The 22701-nt window shown below is 38.4% G+C and overlaps 1 protein-coding gene across 1 annotated transcript; it reads right to left on the reverse strand.

Moving 5' to 3' along the window:
* Positions 1 to 213: 213 nt before the first annotated feature.
* si:zfos-364h11.1 (NACHT, LRR and PYD domains-containing protein 3) lies at positions 214 to 15306 on the reverse strand. Its single transcript, XM_052146152.1, has 6 exons — positions 13403 to 15306; positions 12735 to 12899; positions 9526 to 9696; positions 9149 to 9322; positions 4075 to 4121; positions 214 to 3926 (listed from the first exon to the last, which is right to left on the reverse strand). The coding sequence occupies exons 1-6, from the start codon at positions 15178 to 15180 to the stop codon at positions 3403 to 3405; spliced, it is 2859 nt and encodes a 952-aa protein (XP_052002112.1). The 5' UTR covers positions 15181 to 15306; the 3' UTR covers positions 214 to 3402.
* Between the last annotated feature and the right edge of the window lie 7395 nt (positions 15307 to 22701).

Genomic DNA, 22701 nt, shown 5'->3' on the forward strand with positions numbered 1-22701 from the left:
CCTATAGAGGAATATGGCCAAAAAATCTTCATCAAAAATATTCAAATTTAATAGGGTGTCTAAGTTGTTGAACTTTTAAATAAAAACCTTACATAGATAGGCCTTGTGATAAACTATCCCCGGTCTATGAATACAGTTTTAAATAAACATAATAAACATTTATAGGAGTAAAATAATACATAAGTTACACTCAAAGCAGTAGAGTCACCGCATTTATTCAAGAATAATGTTTATTCTGCTTTAACATTCTTCTTATCTTTTTATTTTCACAATATATCAGCACATCCTGGGTGAATCATGTGTGCTTTTAAGTCAGTTCAAGAGAAAGCCATAAACTGAATCTCATAGACGTCAAATGCATGACTGCCATCTGCTGGTGATGATGTGTCAGTGCAGGAGCTTCAACATATTATGTAAAAAAAAAATACATATATATAGTTGAAGTCAGAAGTTTACATATACTTAGGTTGAAGTCATTAATACCTATTTTTAACCACTCCACAGATTTCATATTAGCAAACTATAGTTTAAGACATCTACATTGTGTATGACACGAGTAATCTTTCCAACAATTGTTTACAGACAGATTGTTTCACTTTTAATTGACTGTATCACAATTCCAGTGGGTCAAATGTTTATATACACTAAGTTACCTGTGCCTTTAAGAAGCTTTGAAAATTCCAGAAAGTGATGTCAAGCCTTTAGGCAATTAGCCAATTAGCTTCTGATAGGTACCTGTGGATGTATTTTAAGGCCTACCTTCAAACTCAGTGCCTCTTTGCTTGACATCATGGGAAAATCAAAAGAAATCAGCCAAAACATCAGAAAATAAACTGTGGACCTCCACAAGTCTGGTTCGTCATTGGGAGCAATTTCCAAATTCCTAAAGTTACCACATTCATCTACAAACAACAGTACACAAGAATAAACACCATGGGATCATGCAGCCATGATACCTTTCAGGAAGGAGACACATTCTGTCTCTTAGAGACGAATTTAGTTTGGTGCAAAAAGTGCAAATCAATCCCAGAACAACAGCAAAGGTTCTTGTGAAGATTCTGGAGGAAACAGGTAGACAGAGCTACGTTCCCACCAGAAGCCTGCGGTCGGCTAAGGAACGTCGCCTTGTCGTACCAAAACAAAGAGGCACCAAAACACTTTCCCGGACTTTCAGTTTCATCATACCACGGTGGTGGAATGACCTTCCCAACTCAATCCGGGAAGCTGACTCACTCTCTATCTTCAAAAAACGGCTAAAAACACATCTTTTCCAAGAGCACTTAACCGGTCACTAAAAAATAAAATAAAAAAAAATAAAAATAATTATTTACATTTCTTGTTGCACTTAAATCTATTTTGTATACTATTCTGATGATTTTTGTACACTTTTTGTACCACTGTCTCCCTAAGATGATTCACTGATGTTTCTCCTCTTTTGTAAGTCGCTTTGGATAAAAGCGTCTGCCAAATGAATAAATGTAAATGTAAATGTAGGTAGACAAGTATCTATATCCACAGTAAAATGAGTCCTATATCGACATAACCTGAAAGACTGCTCAGGAAGGAAGAAGCCACTGCTCCAAAATTGCCATAAAAGCAAGACTGCAGTTTGCAAGTGCACATGGGGATAAAGATCTTACTTTTTTGTGAAATGTCCTCTGGTCTGATGAAACAAAAATGTAACTGTTTGGCCATAATGGCCATCTTTATGTGCTTGCAAAACGAAGAACACCATCCCAACCATGAAGCATGGGGGTGGCAGCATCATGTTGTGGGGGTGCTTTGCTGCAGGAGGGACTGGTGCACTTCACAATATAGATGGCATCATGAGGAAGGAAAATTATGTGGATATATTGAAGCAACATCTCAAGACATCAGCCAGGAAGTTAAAGCTCATCGAAATGGGTCTTCCAAATGGACAGTGACCCCAAGCATACCTCCTAAGTTGTGGCAAAATGGCTTAAAGACAACAACGTCAAGGCATTGGAACATCCAATGCCATCACAATGCCCTGACCCCAATGTGAAAGAACATTTGTGGGCAAAGCTGAAACATTGTGTGCGAGCTAGTAAGCCAACAAACCTGACTCCAGTTCTGTCTGAATGGGCCAAAATTCCAGCAACTTATTGTGAGAAGATTGTGGAAGTCTACAAAACATTTGACCCAAGTTAAACATTTTAAAGGCAATACTACCAAATACTAACAATGTAAACTTCTGACCCACTGGGAATGTGATGAAAGATATAAAAGCTGAAATAAATAATTCTCTCCACTATTATTCTGACATTTCACATTCTTAAAATAAAATAGTGATCCTAACTGACCTAAGACAGGGAATGTTTTCTACGATTAAATGTCAGGAAGTTTGAAAAACTGAGTTTAAATGTATTTGGCAAAGGTGTATATAAAATATACTTAAAATATAAATATCAATATATAGATTTTTGTTTTCAATTCACTGCCTGTTGAATTCCATTCAATGTAATCTGATGTAATAGCTTTGGGAAACCACAAGAGGGCGACATAACATTCACTCAAGCCGGTCACAGTATGGACAAGGCAGATATCAGACATTAGGAGCTGATGGCAGTCCAGAGTTACAAAGGATTTTGTACCTCTTCAAGAATTAACAAAGTGACATTGATGAGCTTGCAGGTGAGTGTATGACACTGGTATAACTGTGCAAACTGATATATTAGAAATATTGACATTTATAATGCAGTTTCCCAGTATGTACCACTGGTATTTCATTCAAGCTGTCAAACCACAAAAAGACAAACTGTGACTAAAAATACATTGTGTATGCTCTAGAAAAGATATGTATACACAATAGATATACCACTGATGGCTATACCACTGAGCAGCCCTGTTTATATCTGAAAACTCCTGATATTCTGTGTATCGATAATAATCGCTGCATGAAAACGGCATTTCTAGGAGAACTGTTCTAAAGGCATAGAAGAGTCACAACAAATATTATTTGTTAATTCAAGTCAAATCAAAGTTTAAAAGCAACAGAAGTTGACACAAAGTGCTGCACCTCAAACAATAATAATAATTAAAACTTTAAAACATGTAAAAATGCACAGATCTACATAAAGTTAAGCATGTTTAAGATTTCTTAAATTGTACCAAGAACAACCATTAAAACTGACTAAACCTTTTACACAGTACTGTACATGTAAAACAACAAAGATCAGAAGACGAAGGAAGATCTCACAGCTGTAATCAAGAGAGAAAAACAGCATTCACACCTCTTTCCAGTTGTTTGTAATTATTGGATGAGGATTTTTAAAGATCATTCATATTCTGACCGATTTGTGAACCTGTTCCACTGATTCACTGACAAGAACCAGCTCAATAGAATGATTTAGTCACAAATCAGGCATCAGTATGACTGTTTTATCTCAAAGACATGGAGGAAAAATTATATTCAACTCTAAATCCAGCATAGAGGGGTTCAGTGAATGTGGTGTTGAATGTGTGTAAGTGTGTGAGTGTGTGTGTGTCAGAGACGCTGTGAAAGGACAGAGTGCCGGCTGACCAGTTCAGATACACTGCTACTCTGTTAGAAAGGGGTAAAGGGGCACGGATGACAGTTTCCTTACTATTGTGTCTGGCAGTGAACCTGTTATCAGAGCAGTTCAGAGTCCAGGACAGGTCATTGTATCCAAACACACTGCCTCTGCCTTTCCTGTTGATTCCTTTATATGTTACTGATATATCAACTACTCCACTCCATTCAGCCTCCCAATAACAGTATCCAGCCAGACTCTCTCCACACATAACCTGATGACACTTTTCAAATCTTTCTGGATGATCAGGATATGACTGCTGCTCTTCCACACATGTCACCTTCCTGTTTTCTTTAGACAGAGAGAGACGTGTATGTGCTGTGTTTGGATCCAGTGTGAGATCACAGGAATCTGAACACAAAAAGAGAACATTTACAATACAAAACAACAATGATTGAAAGTGTGTGTGTGTGTGTGTGTGTGTGTGTGTGTGTGTGTGTGTGTGTGTGTGTGTGTGTGTGTGTGTGTGGTGTGTGTGTGTGTGTGTGTGTGGACCTACATTTCTGTGGTCCTGCTTTAATCCTTATCTCTCCTCCATGATCAACACTATTAAAAACACAAGACATCACATTAATTCACACACACACACACACACACACACACAACACATATGTTGTGCAGTTATCTTTATGAGGACTCTCCATAGACATAATGGTTTTTATACTGTACAAACTTATATATTCTATCCCTAAACCTAACCCTACCCTAAACCTAACCCTCACAGAAAACATTCTGCATTTTACATTTTCAAAAACATATATTTAGTGTGATTTATAAGCTGTTTTCCTCATAGGGATCTGACAAAATGTCCCCACAAGGTCAAAAATTTGGGGTTTTACTATCCTTATGAGGACATTTGGTCCCACAAAGTGATAAATACACTCACACATACACACACACACACACACACACTTTTTAAGTGATTTGAATTATGGGGACACTGGAAATGGGGGTTACAGTGTGAAGAATTGACATGTTTCCATTGATCATTGTACAGTGCATCCGGAAAGTATTCACAGTGCTTCACTTTTTCCACATTTTGTTATGTTACAGCCTTATTCCAAAATGTAATAAATTCATTATTTTCCTCAAAATTTTACAAACAATACCCCATAATGACAACGTGAAAGAAGTTTGTTTGAAATCTTTACAAATGTATTAAAAATTAAAAATGTACATAAGTATTCACACCCTTTGATCAATACTTTGTTGAAGCACCTTTGGCACCAATTACAGCCTCAAGTCTTTTTGTGTACGATGCTACAAGCTTGGCACACCTATTTTTGGGCAGTTTCTCCCATTCTTCTTTGCAGGACCTCTCAAGCTCCATCAGGTTGGATGGGGAGCGTCGTTGCACAGCCATTTTGAGATCTCTCCAGAGATGTTCAATCGGGTTCATGTCTGGGCTCTGGCTGGGCCACTAAAGGACATTCACAGAGTTGTTCTGTATTCACTCCTTTGTTATCTTGGCTGTGTGCTTAGGGTTGTTGTCCTGTTGGAAGATGAACCTTCACCCCAGTCTGAGGTCCAAAATGCTCTGGAGCAGGTTTTCATCAAGGATGTCTCTGTATATTGCTGCATTCATCTTTCCCTTGATCCTGACTAGTCTACCAGTTCCTGCCGCTGAATGCTTCAATGATGCTGCCACCACTATGCTTCACTGTAGGGATGGTATTGGCCAGGTGATGAGCGGTCTCTGGTTTTCTCCAGGCATGACTATGACAGGGCGGAGGGCGGGCCAGGTCGTGATTATACACACCCGGTCCCTTATCAGGCTAATTAAGCCTCCGAGAGGGATAAAGGCCGATGGCGGAAGGTGGTGCGACGAGAGAGAGACCATTTACGGTCAGCTGACCGTCATGTGTGTGTTAAGTTTCTCATTACACTATTATTTATATTGTCAAGCCGGATCTCACAACCATTGCAGAGATGGTTGTTCTTCTGGAAGGTTCTCCTCTCTCCTCTTTCCACAGAGAAACGCATTTACATTTATGCATTTGGCAGACGCTTTTATCCAAAGCGACTTACAGTGCACTTATTATAGGGACAATCCCCCGGAGCAACCTGGATTTAAGTGCCTTGCTCAAGGATACAATGGTGGTGGCTGTGGGGATCGAACCAGCAACCTTCTGATTAACAGTTATGTGCTTTAGCCAACTACGCCACCACCAATCACCATCGGGTCATCCCTGACTAAGGCCCTTCTCCCCCGATCGCTCAGTTTGGCCAGGCAGCCAGCTCTAGGAAGAGTCCTGGTGGTTCCAAACTTCTTCCATTTATGGATGATTGGGGCCACTGTGCTCATTGGGACCTTCAATGCTGCAGAACATTTTCTGTACCCTTCCCCAGATCTGTGCATCGATACAATCCTGTCTCGTAGGTCTACATACAATTCTTTGGACTTCATGGTTTGGTTTGTGCTCTGACATGCACTGTTAACAGTGGTACCTTATATAGACAGGTGTGTGCCTTTCCAAATCAGGTCCAATCAACTGAATTTAACACAGATGGACTCCAATCAAGTTGTAGAAACATCTCAAGGATGATCAGTGGAAACAGGATGCACCTGAGGTCAATTTTGAGGGTCATGGCAAAAGCTGTGAATACTTATGTACATGTGATTTTTTTTTTTTTTTTCATTTTGTTTTTTTTTTAAATAAATTTCCAAATATTTCAAACAAACTTCTTTCACATTGTCATTATGGGATATTGTTTATAGAATTTTGAGGAAATATTAATCCATTTTGGAATAAGGCTGTAACATAACCAAATGTGGAAAAAGTGAAGCGATGTGAATACTTTCTGTATGCACTGTATGTGCTGTACATTATTGTGCAGACTTTTTACATCCTCACTCTGTTTATCTTTTTCCTGTTCTTATACAGTACATTTTATTGGTATATTTTGTTCAAATATCAGACAGCCCAGAGTCTCTTCTGATGCTCTGTGTGGCATACACAGAAAAGAAAGAAGATTCTTTCACAGACTCTCTATCTATTCTCACAGTCTCTGCTTTAATTTGAATATTATAAATACCCATGACAGTAAGAGAATCCCATTCATTTTATAGTGTGATAACAATGTTTGAATTAATGTTTTGTTTTTGTTTTTACTAGTTTTCCAGAAGTGGATTTTTACCAGTTAACAGGGGTACAAGAATGCGTGATCATGGTTAGGGATTAAGGGGACATTGGAGGTTCTAGTCCATTTTAAAGGGGGGTGGGGGGTCGGGCTAGGGCAAGGTGCGCTAGTAAAGGGGTAACTGCATTGAGAATATTGTCCTCCATGTCTGTATTGTAATGCACTCTTGCTGCTGTTACTCTGCAGGTGCACTGGGACACATCATCAGTGATGTATCTTGGAGTCACTGGTTGTTTTGGGTTTTTCAACATCAGACACCCTCACCATGGCGACCCAACCAGGGTTGATCGAGCCCTGGCTTGTGTCCTAGTAGCACTCACATTTCAAAATTTGCTCCTTGTGATCCACAGCCATCTGAAGGATCTTTCTGCAGCCTCTTTTTCACTTCAGATGGTTCTATTCTTGCTCATCCCCATCACTCCCAGTAGACTGTAAATTCTGCTAAAGGACTGGGCTGGTTTGCACAAATCTCTCCACCCTTTGCAACTGTTTTCCTAGGTTTACCCTCAAATGCCAGTCGTAGGCTGTTATGAGAATCTCTGTCTGCTGCCTCCTCTGAGCTTGGGCTGCATTCCTGTCCCTGACAAATATGATGTTAATGCTCTTTGTTGATTGGAGTAGCGATGGTGGCGCCAATCCCCTTTAAAACCTAGTTGTGGTACCAACGATGTTGCCCTTCTCCAAGTGATTTGGGACAGAAGCTCAGGATGTGCTTGTGTGTCCCTTTTCACTGGCATAGTGGATATGCAGGTGGTATGACTTTGCCCAAGGTGAAGAGATTGGATGGGCTTGTGCTCTCCACTTCCACCCTGTTTTCACCTCAACACCAGCTTGTGTGACTTTTGGGTCACAGGAGTCCTGGATTGCATGTTTTCTCTTGCATTAGCCAACATAATATCCTCCTTGATGCTGTTAAAAGGGAGCCAGAGCTTGGTCTGATGACGATAGAGAGCTTTGTTACTAAAGCTCCAAGGTAGGCTGTACCAACACCAGAGGTAATGGCTTATGTTCCTCGCGATGTTCTCCTCTGTTTTTAAAGGGACCTCGTAAATCAGCAATGGCCAAAGGATGTATCGGAGGATGAATATGAGCTCTACAGTCCTGTCAGGGACATGGTGCTGGTCAAGAGCCTCTTTCACCAACTTATGAGGGATCAACCCATAGGCATTGGCTAGGTCCAAACAAGCACCAGCAGGTCTCCTCTGCCTTACTGAGTCTCCTCTGCCTTCCTGAGTTAATGGTTTCAGCAATGGTAAAAAAGGATCCAATCGTTCTGTCGGGGCGGGCTCTAATGTTCTCTTATAGTGACATATAAGCTTCTTCTTTTACCAAAGAGCTGACAAGATGTCAAGCTGGTCCTAAAATTTTTCATCACACTTAGCTAAATACCATCATAAACATTGATTGTAATCCATAGTGATTCTGACACCAAGCATTTTCCTTGTGTTTTTTTTCTACACTAAATATTATAAATGAACCCAGTCAAGGCACAACAGTCTGTTTTTATTGAAAGAGATTTCTTTACCCAATGAAAGCTTCATGTGGACATATGCATTCTACGGCTAGCCTCAAAGGGATAGATACACAATCACACACTTTCTCAAGGTATGTTGCTTCATAAATGACATCCTTAATTACTTTTTACAATTGTCTATGTTCATGCGGTTCTCCTGTTGTTATTTTGGCAAGCTCCACATCACAGAGTAGCAGAGAGAGTTGCAATAAGTTGGTATGTCTGGCACCTCTCCACCATTTGTTATCTCAGCAAAAGAGTACGGAAGTGTGACACCCTCTGCCAAAATAATGTTGTTTGGAGTCTACTAGTTTGGCGGCAGCTATAAAATCAAATAATTCCACAAAATATTACAAAAGTTTAAGTGAACGGTTGTTTTTGCATATAGTGTAGGAAATCATAGATCCGATTTATAACCATTTTGTGGAGACATTTAAGTCTAAATATAATATGAATATCATATAGCAATCTAATAAGTAAAATCACATGAAGGTACCAAGAGTTAACCCCCCTAGGATATATTTGACTGTAGAATTTTGCAGGTTGGGATTCAGTTGGTTGTTTATTCAGAATTTTAAATGACTAATGAGACTCTAAATCTCAGTCTTCATAAAACACAATACTCGAATGAACAGAACGGAGTCATTTACAAACACTAAAACATCAGGTTACATACTGGTATGTTAAAATATTGACATACATTGTGTGTTCATGAGTGTTACAAGAGAAGCTCATTCACAGTGGATTACCTTTTCTCACGAGAAATTGCATTGTTAGTGCTAAACCAAAAGAGAGAAGCTGGACCAGCTTATATCATGCACTCATAAACATGTATATAGAAGGACAGCTGTTTTCAAGGACATCATAGCACACATATAAAAAATAAAAATGACAGTATGATTGTTACTGTTCAACATACTTGAGTTTGTCCAGTGTGCAGTTTGGATCATTGAGTCTCTCAGAGAGCAGCATGACTCCTAATTCTCCTAGGTGATTGTAGCTGAGATCCAGCTCTATCATGTTTGAAGGGTTTGAAGTAAGAGCTGAAGCCACATAACAACAGCCTTCCTCTGTCACCATACAGCCAGATAATCTACAAACACACAACAAACAATCATATGTGACATATGTAAATATTCTTAAAATAATTCTTAGATTTATTTATTAAATCGTTAATTTACTGTTATTTCATGCAGTAAAATCAGTGGACAAAAATATATTTAATGTTTAAATGATCAGAAACTGATTATGCACAGAGCATTGATTACAGGTTTAGTTCATCTGTTTTATACATACTTTAATATCTTCAGTTGACAGTTTGGACTTTTCAGTGCATCAGACAGCAGTTTCACTCCTGAATCCTGTAGGTTATTGTTACTCAGGTTCAGCTCTCTCAGGGAGTTTGGTGATTGAAGAACTGAAGCCAAACTTTCACAGCACTGATCAGTGAGATTACAGAGTGTAAATCTAAAAAGAACAGAACCAAATACTCAAGGTTTTTTCCAAAAGATACAATTCTTCCAGTGTGGATGCCCTATAGTTAAATGAGAACTGTTTTATTAATGAAAAAAAAACTTAACATAATTTCATATCAGGGCAACAGTGATGGTGTTTTGTTATATTCTCTTCTCGAGAGTTCATTTTTCCAAAATACCTAACTATAGACATTGAATAACTTCCCTGTTGTAAATGACCTGGTAGGTGAAATTGATGTGCCAACAACAAACAATCATATGTGACATCATTTGTGACATTAGAATTGATCAAGCCCTCAACACTCAAATATTTTAAGATAACCATTTCAACCATTGCTTGTATCTTTCAACATCCTATTTGATTAATTTTAACATCCCATCTGGTTCATTCATTCTGATTCATGATTCATTTGTATTATTTTCTTGTTATAATTTGTAGTAAAGACAGAGGTGGTTAGTAATGCACTACATTTACTCAATTACATTTACTTGAGTAACTTTTTGTGGAAAGCTACTTTTTTGTTGGGTACTTTTCACTCTTACTCAAGTAAATTTCTGATTAAAATAAATTTGTTATATTACTGATTTTAATTTAATAAGTGTTAATAAATGTGTAATTTATTTAGATATTTGAATGGTACTCTCACGACAGCGGAACTTCACTCGAGTCGCGTTCAAAACTACGTAACTACGTTCTTCACTCCATTCAGTGCCTTAATTTTTCACCAAGACAAGGATATATTTCAAGATTAAAGTTGCAGGAATCTTACAGGAATAACGTTTCCAAAAATTCATGCATCATTTACTCACCCGCATGCCATTCCAGATATGTATGTTTTGGGGTTTTTTTGTCTGCTGAACAAAGATTTTTAGAAGAATATCTCAGCTCTGTTAGTTTATACAAGAATGCAAGTGAATGGGTACCAAATGTTTGAAGCTCAGAAAGCACATTGTATGAGGAGGATGCTAATCAGCCGAGCAGAGGGATACGTGCATTGGGATGCAGCAGTTCGAGAGAGAGAGAGAGAGAGAGAGAGAGAGAGAGAGAGAGAGAGAGAGAGAGCCACATACAGATGCTGTGTGTGCAATTAAGTTTTGTGTCTTTTTGTTTAAGTTTAAATTAAAATATTACTTTTACTGTTAAGCCGGTTCCCGCCTCCTCCTTTCCCATTTGAACCGTGTTTCACACATAAAGGCAGCATTAAAGGGTAACTAAACACCTGCTCAGAGTCTGACTCCACCCACTAGAAATATTTGAAAATGCTGGAAAAGTGGGCAGACCCCGGCGGGGATAGAGGGAACGAACCGAGTGCGGGGCTGGGGGGGGGGCACCTGAGACTCGTAGTGACGGATTAATTGACAGCTGCTGTCAGACTCTATGTTATTATTATTCTATGTTATTATATCAACACACCCACTGATGAAGTCTTAGTTACATCAGAAACTTTCTCACTGTCTGAAAACTTCAGTGCAATTCTGCTTTCATCCAGACCATCAAAGATGAAGACAACTTTACCCTAATCATAAATCTTTGAGTCCAGATCATGAAGTTCAGGATGAAAGTCAAGCACAAGTTTGTGAAGACAGTACTGGTCATCTTTAATCAAGTTTAACTCTCGAGATGGAAGAACAAATATGAAATCTACATCCTGATTGGCTTTTCCCTCGGCCCAGTCCACAATGAACATCTGCACAGAGACTGTTTTTCCAATTCCAGCGATGCCTTTAGTAAGAACAGTCCTGATTTTGTCTTTTTTCGGTTTCCTTTGCTTCTTACACCCTGGTTCAGGTAAGGGATCAAAGATGTCATTAATCTGGCGTGGTGAGCTGGAACCTGCTTACGTCACGAAGTACCGCAACAGCCAATAGGAAAATTCAACTGCAGTAGCCACTGTTCAACCTGAAGAGGGCAGCACTCAGACGTTTTTACACCATATATTGTAGAATTAAAACACTTTATACACAAATGTCAAAAAAATTACTTGAATCAATGACCAGTACTAATAAAGCCCCATGCTTACAGATCATTAACTAAAAAAAGTTGGTTTAGGGTTTAGTTACCCTTTAAAGGAATTCAAATGACACTGGTTCAATCTATGTCTTCAGAATGGATAAGATAAGTGTGGGTGAGAAACAGATCAATATTTAAATACTTTTACTGATAAATCTCCACTTTCACATTCTTCTTGTGTTTTTAGTGATTCAATTATTTGTGCATATCACCACCTACTGGGCAGGAAGAAGATTTAATAGTAAAAAAAAAGGACTTTATACATCATAATTTTAAAGATATTTATCTGTTTCTCACCACATCTATCATATTGCTTCTGAAAATCACTGGAGTCTTATTAATTACTTTTATGGACCAACAGAGCTGAGGATGGCACATTTAGGATGGCATGTGGGTGAGAAGTTTAAATTTTTTGGTGAACTATCCCTTTCATTTGATGAAAGTTTTGGAACAAAATGATGGTGAATGATTTAAATTCTTTACAATAATATTAATAGTATTTTTATTATATTTATCATTCTGTAATGTATGATAAATGTGTATAATGTACTGGAATATAGGAGAGTAAACATCCATTAAGTTAAAGTACTAGTTACTCACTACTTGAGTATTCTTTTTATTGGATACGTTCTTACTCTTACTCGAGTCATTTTTAACATTATTACTTTTACTTCTACTTGAGTAATTTTTTCTCTCTTTTTTCCTTTTTTTGAGGTTTAAAGTTTTTGGCTACTCTACCCACCTCTGGGTAAAGACGAGCGCTGATTGGAGAAGAGATGTATGCAGCGCTCCCGTCTGTATTGACGTGACAGCGACTTGACTTAATGCATTAAATTGCATAAAAACATTTAAAGTTTAAATTTCATGATAACATTGACATAATATGAAAGCTGAGACTTTCATAAAAACAACAGCGAATTTTCAAACATCAACTTGCATCAAAAGACCTTTGTGATATCTGACATTGTGCTATCTATTGTTTAGTGTGTTAATATTTACACCAGGGTGCACTAACTGACCTCAGTATGTTCAGTTGACATTTTGGACTCTTCAGTCCATCAGAGAGCAGATTTACTCCTGAATCCTGCATGTTACTCAGGTACAGCTCTTGCAGGGAGTTTGATGATTGTAGAGCTGAAGCCAAACTTTCACAGAACTGATCCGTGAGATTAAAGCCAGTAAGTCTATAAAATGATGATAAAATACAGCGTGATTAAAAGGGAGATAGTGAGTTCAAATAATGTGTCCTGCATTCTGCACATGGCACTGATTACATTTTTATCACATGATTGATGATCCACTTTAGATTGGGACATAATATTGTCTAAATATAGACTGATGATCAGCCCAAACTTTCATGAATTAGCCTGATACTACGGACGTAAATTTTGAACTCATCTGAGACCATGTAACTTCACACAGCTTCACCAAAATATTAAATCGCTTCAAACCAGCAGGATGTAATCGTATGAACTGGCCATTCATTATTCTTTTACTTTAAGCATTGAAGTCCTCTAAAAGTACATCTTCCCTGTTCAATATTACCGTTTGTATTTTCTGCCTTGACCCTGTTCCTTTTAACTCGATTTGGACTGTCATGATGTTTTTGTCAAATGGCTCAAATATTTAAAAATAAACAAAAGAGACAAAATCAATTTCATATACAATCATATATTTGAATACTCACAGAGCTTTTCTACTGTTCATCACAGCTGGTATGAGTCTCCTTCTACCCTCATCTGATGTGTTGTATTTCCTGAGATCAAACTCATCCAGCACCTTCTCTGATATCTGAAGCATGTACGCTATTGCTGAACAGTGACCTGGTGAGAGATAATTCTCTGAGTGTTTGTCTGATTTCACATACTCCTGAATCTCTCTGTACAGAGTCTGATCATTCATTTCCAGCAGACAGAGAAAGAGATTGATAAATCTGTCAGCTGAAAGATGTTCACCACCCTTGATTTTGTGTTTAATGTGCTCTGTTGTGCTCTTGATGCACTTTGAGCTGTTCTTTGTGCGTGTCAGTAGATCATGTAAGAGACTCTGATTGGACTCCAGTGAGATGCCCAGCAGAAAACGAAGAAAAAGATCCAGATGTCCGTTTTCGCTCTGCAAGGATTTAATAACTGCTGATTTTAGTAGCCTGAACAGAGAGCTTTTCTTAGAACTGTACCACAAAATCAACTTCAGTGATTCCACGTTCTCCATTACATGTGAGTACAACACAAAGAAAGCAGCTAGAAACTCCTGAAAGCTCAGATGTATGAAGCAGTAGACTTTCCTCTGATGAATCACAGATTCCTCCTTAAAGATCTCAGTGCAAATCCCAGAATACACTGAGGTGTCAGTGGCATCTATGCCGCTCTCTCTCAGATCCTCTTCATAGAACATGACATTGCCCTTAATCAGTTGTCTGTATGCCAGTTCAGAAAGTTTCATAATCAAGTCTCTGTTGGACTGCAGGAGTTTCTTTGGACCTCTCTCATCTTTCTTATCATTCTTCTGATTCCACATATTAATCTGGATGAGCAGGAAGTGTATGTACATTTCAGTCAGAGTTTTAGGGATCTCTTTACTGTTATCTTGTTTCAGGATGTTTTGAAGCACAGTGGCTGAGATCCAACAGAAGACTGGTATGTGGCACATGATGTGGAGGCTTCTTGATCTTTTAATGTGTGAGATGATTCTGCTGGCTTGATGCTCATCACTGATACTCTTCCTGAAATATTCCTCTTTCTGAGGGTCATTGAACCCCTGGATTTCTGTCACACGCTTGATGTATTTGGAGGGGATCTGATTGGCTGCTGCTGGTCTGGAGGTGATCCAGATGAGAGCAGAGGGCAGCAGATCTCCTTTGATGAGGTTTGACATCAACACACCCACTGATGAAGTCTTAGTTACATCAGAAACTTTCTCACTGTCTGAAAACTTCAGTGCAATTCTGCTTTCATCCAGACCATCAAAGATGAAGACAACTTTACCCTCATCATAAATCTTTGAGTCCAGATCATGAAGTTCAGGATGAAAGTCAAGCACAAGTTTGTGAAGACAGTACTGGTCATCTTTAATCAAGTTTAACTCTCGAGATGGAAGAACAAATATGAAATCTACATCCTGATTGGCTTTTCCCTCGGCCCAGTCCACAATGAACATCTGCACAGAGACTGTTTTTCCAATTCCAGCGATGCCTTTAGTAAGAACAGTCCTGATTTTGTCTTTTTTCGGTTTCCTTTGCTTCTTACACCCTGGTTCAGGTAAGGGATCAAAGATGTCATTGCAATTGATTGGAGTGTCGTGTATGTGTTGTGTTCTGGATGTTTTCTCCATGTGTAAAACCTCATGTTCTTCATTCAGTCCATTCTCTGCCTCTATGATGTATAGCTGTGTGTAAATCCTGTTCAGGAGGGTTTGATGCTTGTGTTGTTTGATTCCCCCAGATAAGCCCTCATACTTGTTCTTCATGCTGGTTTTGTGTTGGTCTTTGACTCTCTGCAGGACATCATCCACTGGTTGGTGGGAATCCTTCTGTAGACCTGGAGTTTCATCCAGCAGTGTGTGCGTCTGCAGGGCTGCTTCTGTAACGTGCTGCATGATGTGGGTCTGACGGTCAGAGGCAGTGCAGCTCAAATGGGACTTCACTGATTTGATTACACTATCTCTCTCCCCACTGCGTAAATAAGAAGGAAAAAGAAAAACCTATGTGAAAATAATATTTAATTGAAAATACAGCACATTTAAACCCAGTGGTGTAGTGTGGACTGAAGAGGTGGGCAAGCATACTGTGAGTTTAACAAGAACGTCGCACTCCCCACACGTGCATTCATCCATCCGGTCACATAGGCATATGTTTAATCCAACTATTGCATAAAATGTGGTCTTTTATGGTCTGTTGTAACTATAGTCCTATTTGTTAACATATTGTTTCCCCCTGCAGTGTCAGGATAGTAAGAAAGTGTATACACTATACACTTGGTTATAATTTGAAAGCTCGGTTAACTTGGCCAGCATCTGCAAGAGCATAAAAATCTAGCATGGGTACAGAGGTGGCACTGGTCACCTCAAATTCAGATACAGACACCCCATGTTTAAACTTGGTTAATTCCTTGTATATAATCTGTGATTGAAATGAACTCCCGCCAAATGTGGGTGAAACTTAACTTTGGCAGTTTACGCCATCAAATCTTTAGCCAGTTTTCTGTGTTACTCTATCGCGCTCAGGGCTGGACTGGGAAGAGAAATCAGCCCGGGATTTTTACATAGCCACTGGCCCGAAAGTTGTACGCCGGCCCACCAGGAAAATGCCTGGTATGCCAGATTGCCAGTCCAGCCCTGATCACGCTACAACATTACAATAATTTTCTCTAACTGTTTTAAAAAAAAAAGGAGTGTGATGAGGAGGGGGGCGTGGCTAGACAGTGATGACACACGCCTGGCAATTTGTCATACAAAGTTCAACAATATCTACAGTGTTGTGCTGCTAAGCTCTCAAGGTGGATGGAGTGGTATAGAAGCTAGCACAGAAGAAAGAGATAGAAGTATTGTTTGTTTGTTTGTGTGTGTGTGTGTGTGTGTGTGTGTGTGTGTGTGTGAGCGTGTATTTATCACTTTGTGGGGACCAAATGTCCCCATAAGGATAGTAAAACCCGAAATTTTTGAACTTGTGGGGACATTTTGTCGGTCCCCATGAGGAAAACAGCTTATAAATCATACTAAATTATGTTTTTTGAAAATGTAAAAATGCAGAAAGTTTTCTGTGAGGGTTAGGTTTAGGGGTAAGGTTAGGTTTAGGGGATAGAATATAAAGTTTGTACAGTATAAAAACCATTATGTCTATGGAAAGTCCCCATAAAACATGGAAACACAACATGTGTGTGTGTGTGTGTGTGTGTGTGTGTGTGTGTGTGTGTGTGTGTGTGTGTGTGTGTGTGTGTGTGTGAGCGTGTATTTATCACTTTGTGGGGACCAAATGTCCCCATAAGGATAGTAAAACCCGAAATTTTTGACCTTGTGGGGACATTTTGTCGGTCCCCATGAGGAAAACAGCTTATAAATCATACTAAATTATGTTTTTTGAAAATGTAAAAATGCAGAAAGTTTTCTGTGAGGGTTAGGTTTAGGGGTAGGGTTAGGTTTAGGGGATAGAATATAAAGTTTGTACAGTATAAAAACCATTATGTCTATGGAAAGTCCCCATAAAACATGGAAACACAACATGTGTGTGTGTGTGCGCATTAAGTGCAAGTTAATTTCAATAGTAAGTGCAATTATAATGGATTGGTTAAGTGCTGAAGGAACAGATGTGTTTTCAGTTGGTTCTTGAATGTTGAAATGGTATCAGAAGATCATGTGAAGGTTGGAAGCTCATTCCACCACAGTGGAACAGAGAAAGTGAAAGATTGTGAAATAAACTTTGAGCTTCTTTGTGATGGGACCACCAGGCACAGCTTGTTCATAGATTGCAGAGACTGAGTTGGAGCATAGACCTGAAGAAGTGAATTTAAACGTATGATAGATATGCTTTGTTGTAATTTGTGGGGAAACATTTATTATGCTTTAACACTATGCAGTGCTGAAGTCACTAGTAGTATTTTAATAAAGGATAATTTGACTTGTTCTGGTCGAGAGTTATTGCACTCGGTTCGATGCAATTACTTAAATGATGGTAATTTAATGCCATCTGTAGGTGCAAAGGCATAACTGGAAGGAATGGTCAGTGAACAAATCAATGAACAAATCTTTTTGGTGAAGGGAAACAAAAGAATCAAGTCACTGAAATTAATCAAAATCACCGCCACCACTTGTAATGGCTTCGGGCGTACACATTACACAGGTTCCACCCTCCCAACCAGTGTTTACTCTAGTTTATGCTGTATTAACGAAAAATGCGTTAATTGCGATTAAGAAAAGAAATCTGCGTTATACTTTTTTAATAAATTGCATCCATTGACGCATTAATTCTGACAGCAATTTTTACAGAACCTATCTTTGGAAAATGCTTTTTAAATAAGTGTCTTTTACATTTGTCTAGGGAAAATAGCTCTGGAAAAACTTCTGAAACGGACACTACTTACGTTATTGATGGCTGAATGTTTAATCCTCTGGGGTCGACGGACGCACCGGCGCGTCCTGCTGGATATTTTCGTCATTACAGCGGAAACAACTTAAAATACTCGTTATTTTTGGGTATACAGGTAAGTGTATGACATCATTAGAAACTATAAAGGGTCTACTTTTATTTGTGTACACTCACAATAACAACAAAACCTTGTGCTTTTGTAAAATAAAGAAAATAAAAAGGGTGAGCTTTCAGCTGTCTCTGTGTTCACGAGCATATTTCAGAAACACGTCACAAAAATTAACCGAAACTCCGCGAATACTTATCACACAAACATGAAACATATGTCTAAAGAAAGCTTAAAATGTCTACTTTTAAATAAAACAATTGAAATTTAAAACAAATATTCTCCTGCAATATAATCTGTATGAAACAAAACGATGTACAGTTTTTACTGGCTCAGCTCATTATAGTTAATGTGATCACACCCACCAGCAGAGCGCGCATACATACGCTAATGTGCTGAGATGATCAAGGGAAATGGTAAATGCCCTCGACAGTGAGGATTGATGTAAACACAATTCATTCACTTTTCTGCATGTTTGTAACGATACACAGGCGAGGAAATTCCTGTATAGTAAGGAAGAGTTAACATTTTCCTCAGAAGAAGAGCGGGACTCTGATGAACATTTGTATTTTGAAGAGAGACTTGATCCAGCCGAGGATACAATTTCGGACGAGTAAGTCATTTAGTTTTCATTAGTTGTTGACATGCTATTTTATATAAACGTACATATTTTACTAGTGGGACTGTTTCCAGACTTGCCAGCCAGGATTCAAAAATTTGCAAATAAGCAAGTTTTAGTTACATGTAAATGTTGTTTTGGCTAAAGCAGGTATTTAAATTGTATGCTGTATGATATAAATATGATATGTAATATGATATAAAATTATATGAATGTTTAGAATATATTTTATCTAGTGTTTATGCTGCCTCATTATCATCAATGCTTGTGCTTGCAAATATCTGTTCAGATGTAAATGAGTAAAATGCAATTTAAATATGACCATATTAGAAAATCAGCATATTATAATGATTTCTGAAGGATCATGTGACACTGAAGACTGCAGTAATGATGCTGAAAATTCAGCTTTGAGCACAAATAGCATTTTACAATATATTTAAATAGAAAACTGTTCTTTTAAATTGTAAATATAGTTCAAAATATCACTGTTTTTACTGTATTTTGATCAAATAAATGCAGTCTTGGTGAGCAGAAGAGACTTCATTCATATGGTAGTGTAGGTCTAAAATTAAGTAATGTCTTTATGTAAAGAAAATTTATAGTCAGATTACTTCTTTAAACTTAAAACTTGATTTTGATCATTAAGTCTCATAACATTCATTCTCTTTCTGTCACATTCCTCATTGATAGGCCCAGGGGACGGTCTTTTGTCTCTTCAGGTGTGAATTACAATCCATATTCATGATAGTTCACGCCTCCTCCCATTTGACCTAAACACTAAAAGTGACTCCATCTAGCGGCCACTGCTAGATGCGTCAAAAATGATTGTGCACAAGACTGAGAAATGTGCACATCTCTAGCAGTTGCGCTCTGTGAGTGAAGAGTGTTTGAGAAGTTGCAGCTCTTTGGTGTTTATTAATAACTTTGTGCATCCCTTCGAGAAAACCACACATATACTCCTGAACCTACTATGTACATCAATATAAGCTGAGCTGCAACCACTATGTCCAACTCTGAGTCTGAACTATGCCACTGTGACATCATTGCAGTCTAATGTATGTCTGTGCTGTCAAACAAATGGTTCAGTAAAGTATTTTAACTCATTCCTGCCTCCTGTCTGCGTTCTGACCGATGCCCCAGGGTGAGAACTATGGCCTCCTAAGCGCTTGTGGTCCTTTCTCTCACACAACCACCCTTCTCTCTCTTCTTATATAGACTCATTTTAAAAGCAGTGCTCTAGAAACACACAGAACATAGATATGCAATAATATATATATATGGGAGGAACATTCGAAACGATTAACATTTCTGAATTCTCTACCAGATACACTTTTGCAATACAATATTAAAACATATAAAGTACATACAAAACAAACACAAAAACAAACCAGTTGCACATCTTAAAAATTGAATGATAATGAATCCAGAAAAGTGTCCATGTTAAACCTACCTCTGTCTCATTAACGTTGAACTTATCAAACACAAACTTTTTTCAGTTCATTAATCTATTCAGTTGGTCTTGAGATCGCAACACTTAAAGTCTCCTGTTCTAAAGCTGATTCACGTTATTCACAGACAGATTGTCTCTGTTCATGTTATTCACTTCCTTTCACAAAAATGGACTCTGGACTGGTTTATATTAGAACAAGCAGTGCAATAAAAAAAAATGTAACCATCAGATACAGAAAGAACCATAAAACATGTTTGTACTGTACATTTAAAACACCCACTGAGCAAAGAACAAATGAAACAATTGATTTGAACCCTTAGGCACACTTTGACTTGTGGCCCAAGACTTGGGGTGTAAGAATGTAACTGCAAGAAGAGTTAAAACTAGGTGTGACTGGCATACACACGTTTAAAAGGGTTTATGTCATCATCAAGCGCACCTACAAGTCAAGAGTGGAAAAATGAAAGAGGAGGAGAAACGCAGCCAGACCACTGGAAAGAAATGTATCTAAGTTGAAAGAAATCGAACAAAGTTACAGGGTTTTAGACATTTCTGCTACTGTAGCTAACTAAGGTGTAGACAATAGAAATATACGGAGAAGAAAATCTGCAAAAATAATAAATAAATACACAAATCCATATATAAACATGTAAATAGATCCATATATTCGTGCATATATAACTATAAAAATAATTAAATGTGTGAGGTGATATACAAGTAATTAAATAAATACAAAAATGAATAAATGCACCTATTAATGCAAAATAATAAAATGTGAAACGGTTGGGAAATGCAAAAATGCTAAAAGAATTGCAACATTTAAATTTGATTTATAATTCTATATTTCTTTAATCATTCATGTATTTCTGTGCGTAGTTCCGTTTTTATTTTTCCTTCGTGCAACATTCTAATGAGAGGGTGTCAATCAAACATCAGTAGGCAGAATTTAGGACACTATTGGCTGATCGTTGTTGCTTGACTATGACATTATAAAAGACGTTACTGAATTTTCACAATCAATCAAAAAATAAAGGTTTAGCAATGAATCTAATTTTACGATTCTCCAAACTATTTGCTGCCTCACGGAGCAACTATGCTATCGACCTTCTCTCCGCCAAGATGAAACTGCAAACACTCCCCAAAAACAGTTGCACTTGGTATCGATAGTTTGACTGTGATGCCTGAACAGCTGTTGACCTCCTCTCATTAGCATGTTGCGAGAAGGATAAATAAACATGGAAACAGCTTACAGAAATAAATGAAAGATTAAAGAAATATATAAAGTGGTGATAGACAGCATTGAAGACTTTGCTTGCAAGGGGTCAAGAGGACATAAATTCTGAGATGGATTTTGCTTTGGGCCCCCATATGCTCAGAAACGGACCTGTTCTCAAGAACAATTGGAAATGAAATGCATGTTCGATGCCACTCATACAATAACTAAATAGTACTGAGGGAAAGCCTAGTGCATCTAGGCGGGTAATTCATGAAAAACACACATACTCATGGACCAGAGTATTGTAGCTAAACTAAATCTGTGGTATTTATTTTGTCCAATATTAAAGCATTTTTTCCTTAAAGGTGCTGTAAGTGATTTTAGCCATTCTAGAATTTCCCCAAGCTGAGCCGTTGGATTTGCCACACCACCTTTTTTCAAAGGCCAGCACTCCAAAGAGACCAAATGAGCTTAATTGAGACCAACATGAGCAGAAACGGTTGTCAAAAACAACAGCAGCAAAATAGTGCCCTTTACTGACAATTGTGGGATAAAAATGGCATTAATCATCAAAAATATGCTGTAACTACAATACTATGTTTACAGAGCTCTAGAGTTGTCACAGAGACTGGTGAGAAATACCAGGACACTTTTTCTTCAATATCTTTCAGGGAATAGTTACATTTTTATGAAGAAAAAAAAAATCCCTTACAGCACCTTTAAACGGATATTGTTTTTGCAATATTGGATACACTTATAAATGGTGCCATCTGGTGGGTATTTCAAGAATTGCATGCTAGACAACCATTACAGCACTGCATGAGAGGGGAAACAACAGTGTTCACAGTTAAAGTAGCTTTTGCAATATATTATTTCAATTAATAAACTTTATTCAACATAATGGCCATTCATGCTCAAGTGAGATGTGCTACATAAATGCGTCATGTATATGCAACCGGTCCTGCTTGACCCGCTCTGAGCAGGATTCAAACCGGTGCCTCCAGCATGGGAGGAGGGCACGTTAATGAGGAGGCTAAAGGCTACAGCCTCTAGTGTCAGTCGCTAGTGCACCTCTCGAAACAAGGGGTGAGGTTTACACACTTCACAACTACCTACCAGCTGGCTACCATAACACTCAACCCCCTAAACCTCACTCCAATCTGTGTCATGGCACCACTGTAACTGCAACTTCTCAACCCGCTCCAAGTGGGTTTTGAACCGGCATCTCCAGCATGGGAGGTGGGCACGCTAACTAGGAGGCTAAAGGCTAAACGAGGAGGCTAGTGCACCTCTCGACACCAGGGGAGTGAGGTTTACACACTTGACAACTACCTACCTGCTGGCTACCGTTACACTCAACCCCCTAAACCTCACTCCAATCTGTGTCATGGCACCACTGTAACCGCAACTTCTCAACCCGCTCCAAGTGGGTTTTGAACCGGCATCTCCAGCATGGGTGGCGGGTGCGCTAACAAGAAGGCTAAAGGCTACAGCCTCTAGCATCAGTCACTAGCGT

Source organism: Xyrauchen texanus, chromosome 16 (genome assembly GCF_025860055.1).
Source record: "Xyrauchen texanus isolate HMW12.3.18 chromosome 16, RBS_HiC_50CHRs, whole genome shotgun sequence".
Lineage (NCBI taxonomy): Eukaryota > Metazoa > Chordata > Actinopteri > Cypriniformes > Catostomidae > Xyrauchen > Xyrauchen texanus.

Excerpts from the sequence above, each read along its gene's own strand:
- si:zfos-364h11.1 (XM_052146152.1), bottom strand. The coding sequence starts at position 15,180 with ATGAAGAACAAGTATGAGGGCTTATCTGGGGGAATCAAACAACACAAG. Across the intron at positions 12,900-13,402 it reads ATGAACAGTAGAAAAGCTCT|ACTTACTGGCTTTAATCTCA; the intron begins GTGAGTATTCAA and ends ATCATTTTATAG. Across the intron at positions 3,927-4,074 it reads TAAAGCAGGACCACAGAAAT|ATTCCTGTGATCTCACACTG; the intron begins GTAGGTCCACAC and ends TTTTGTGTTCAG.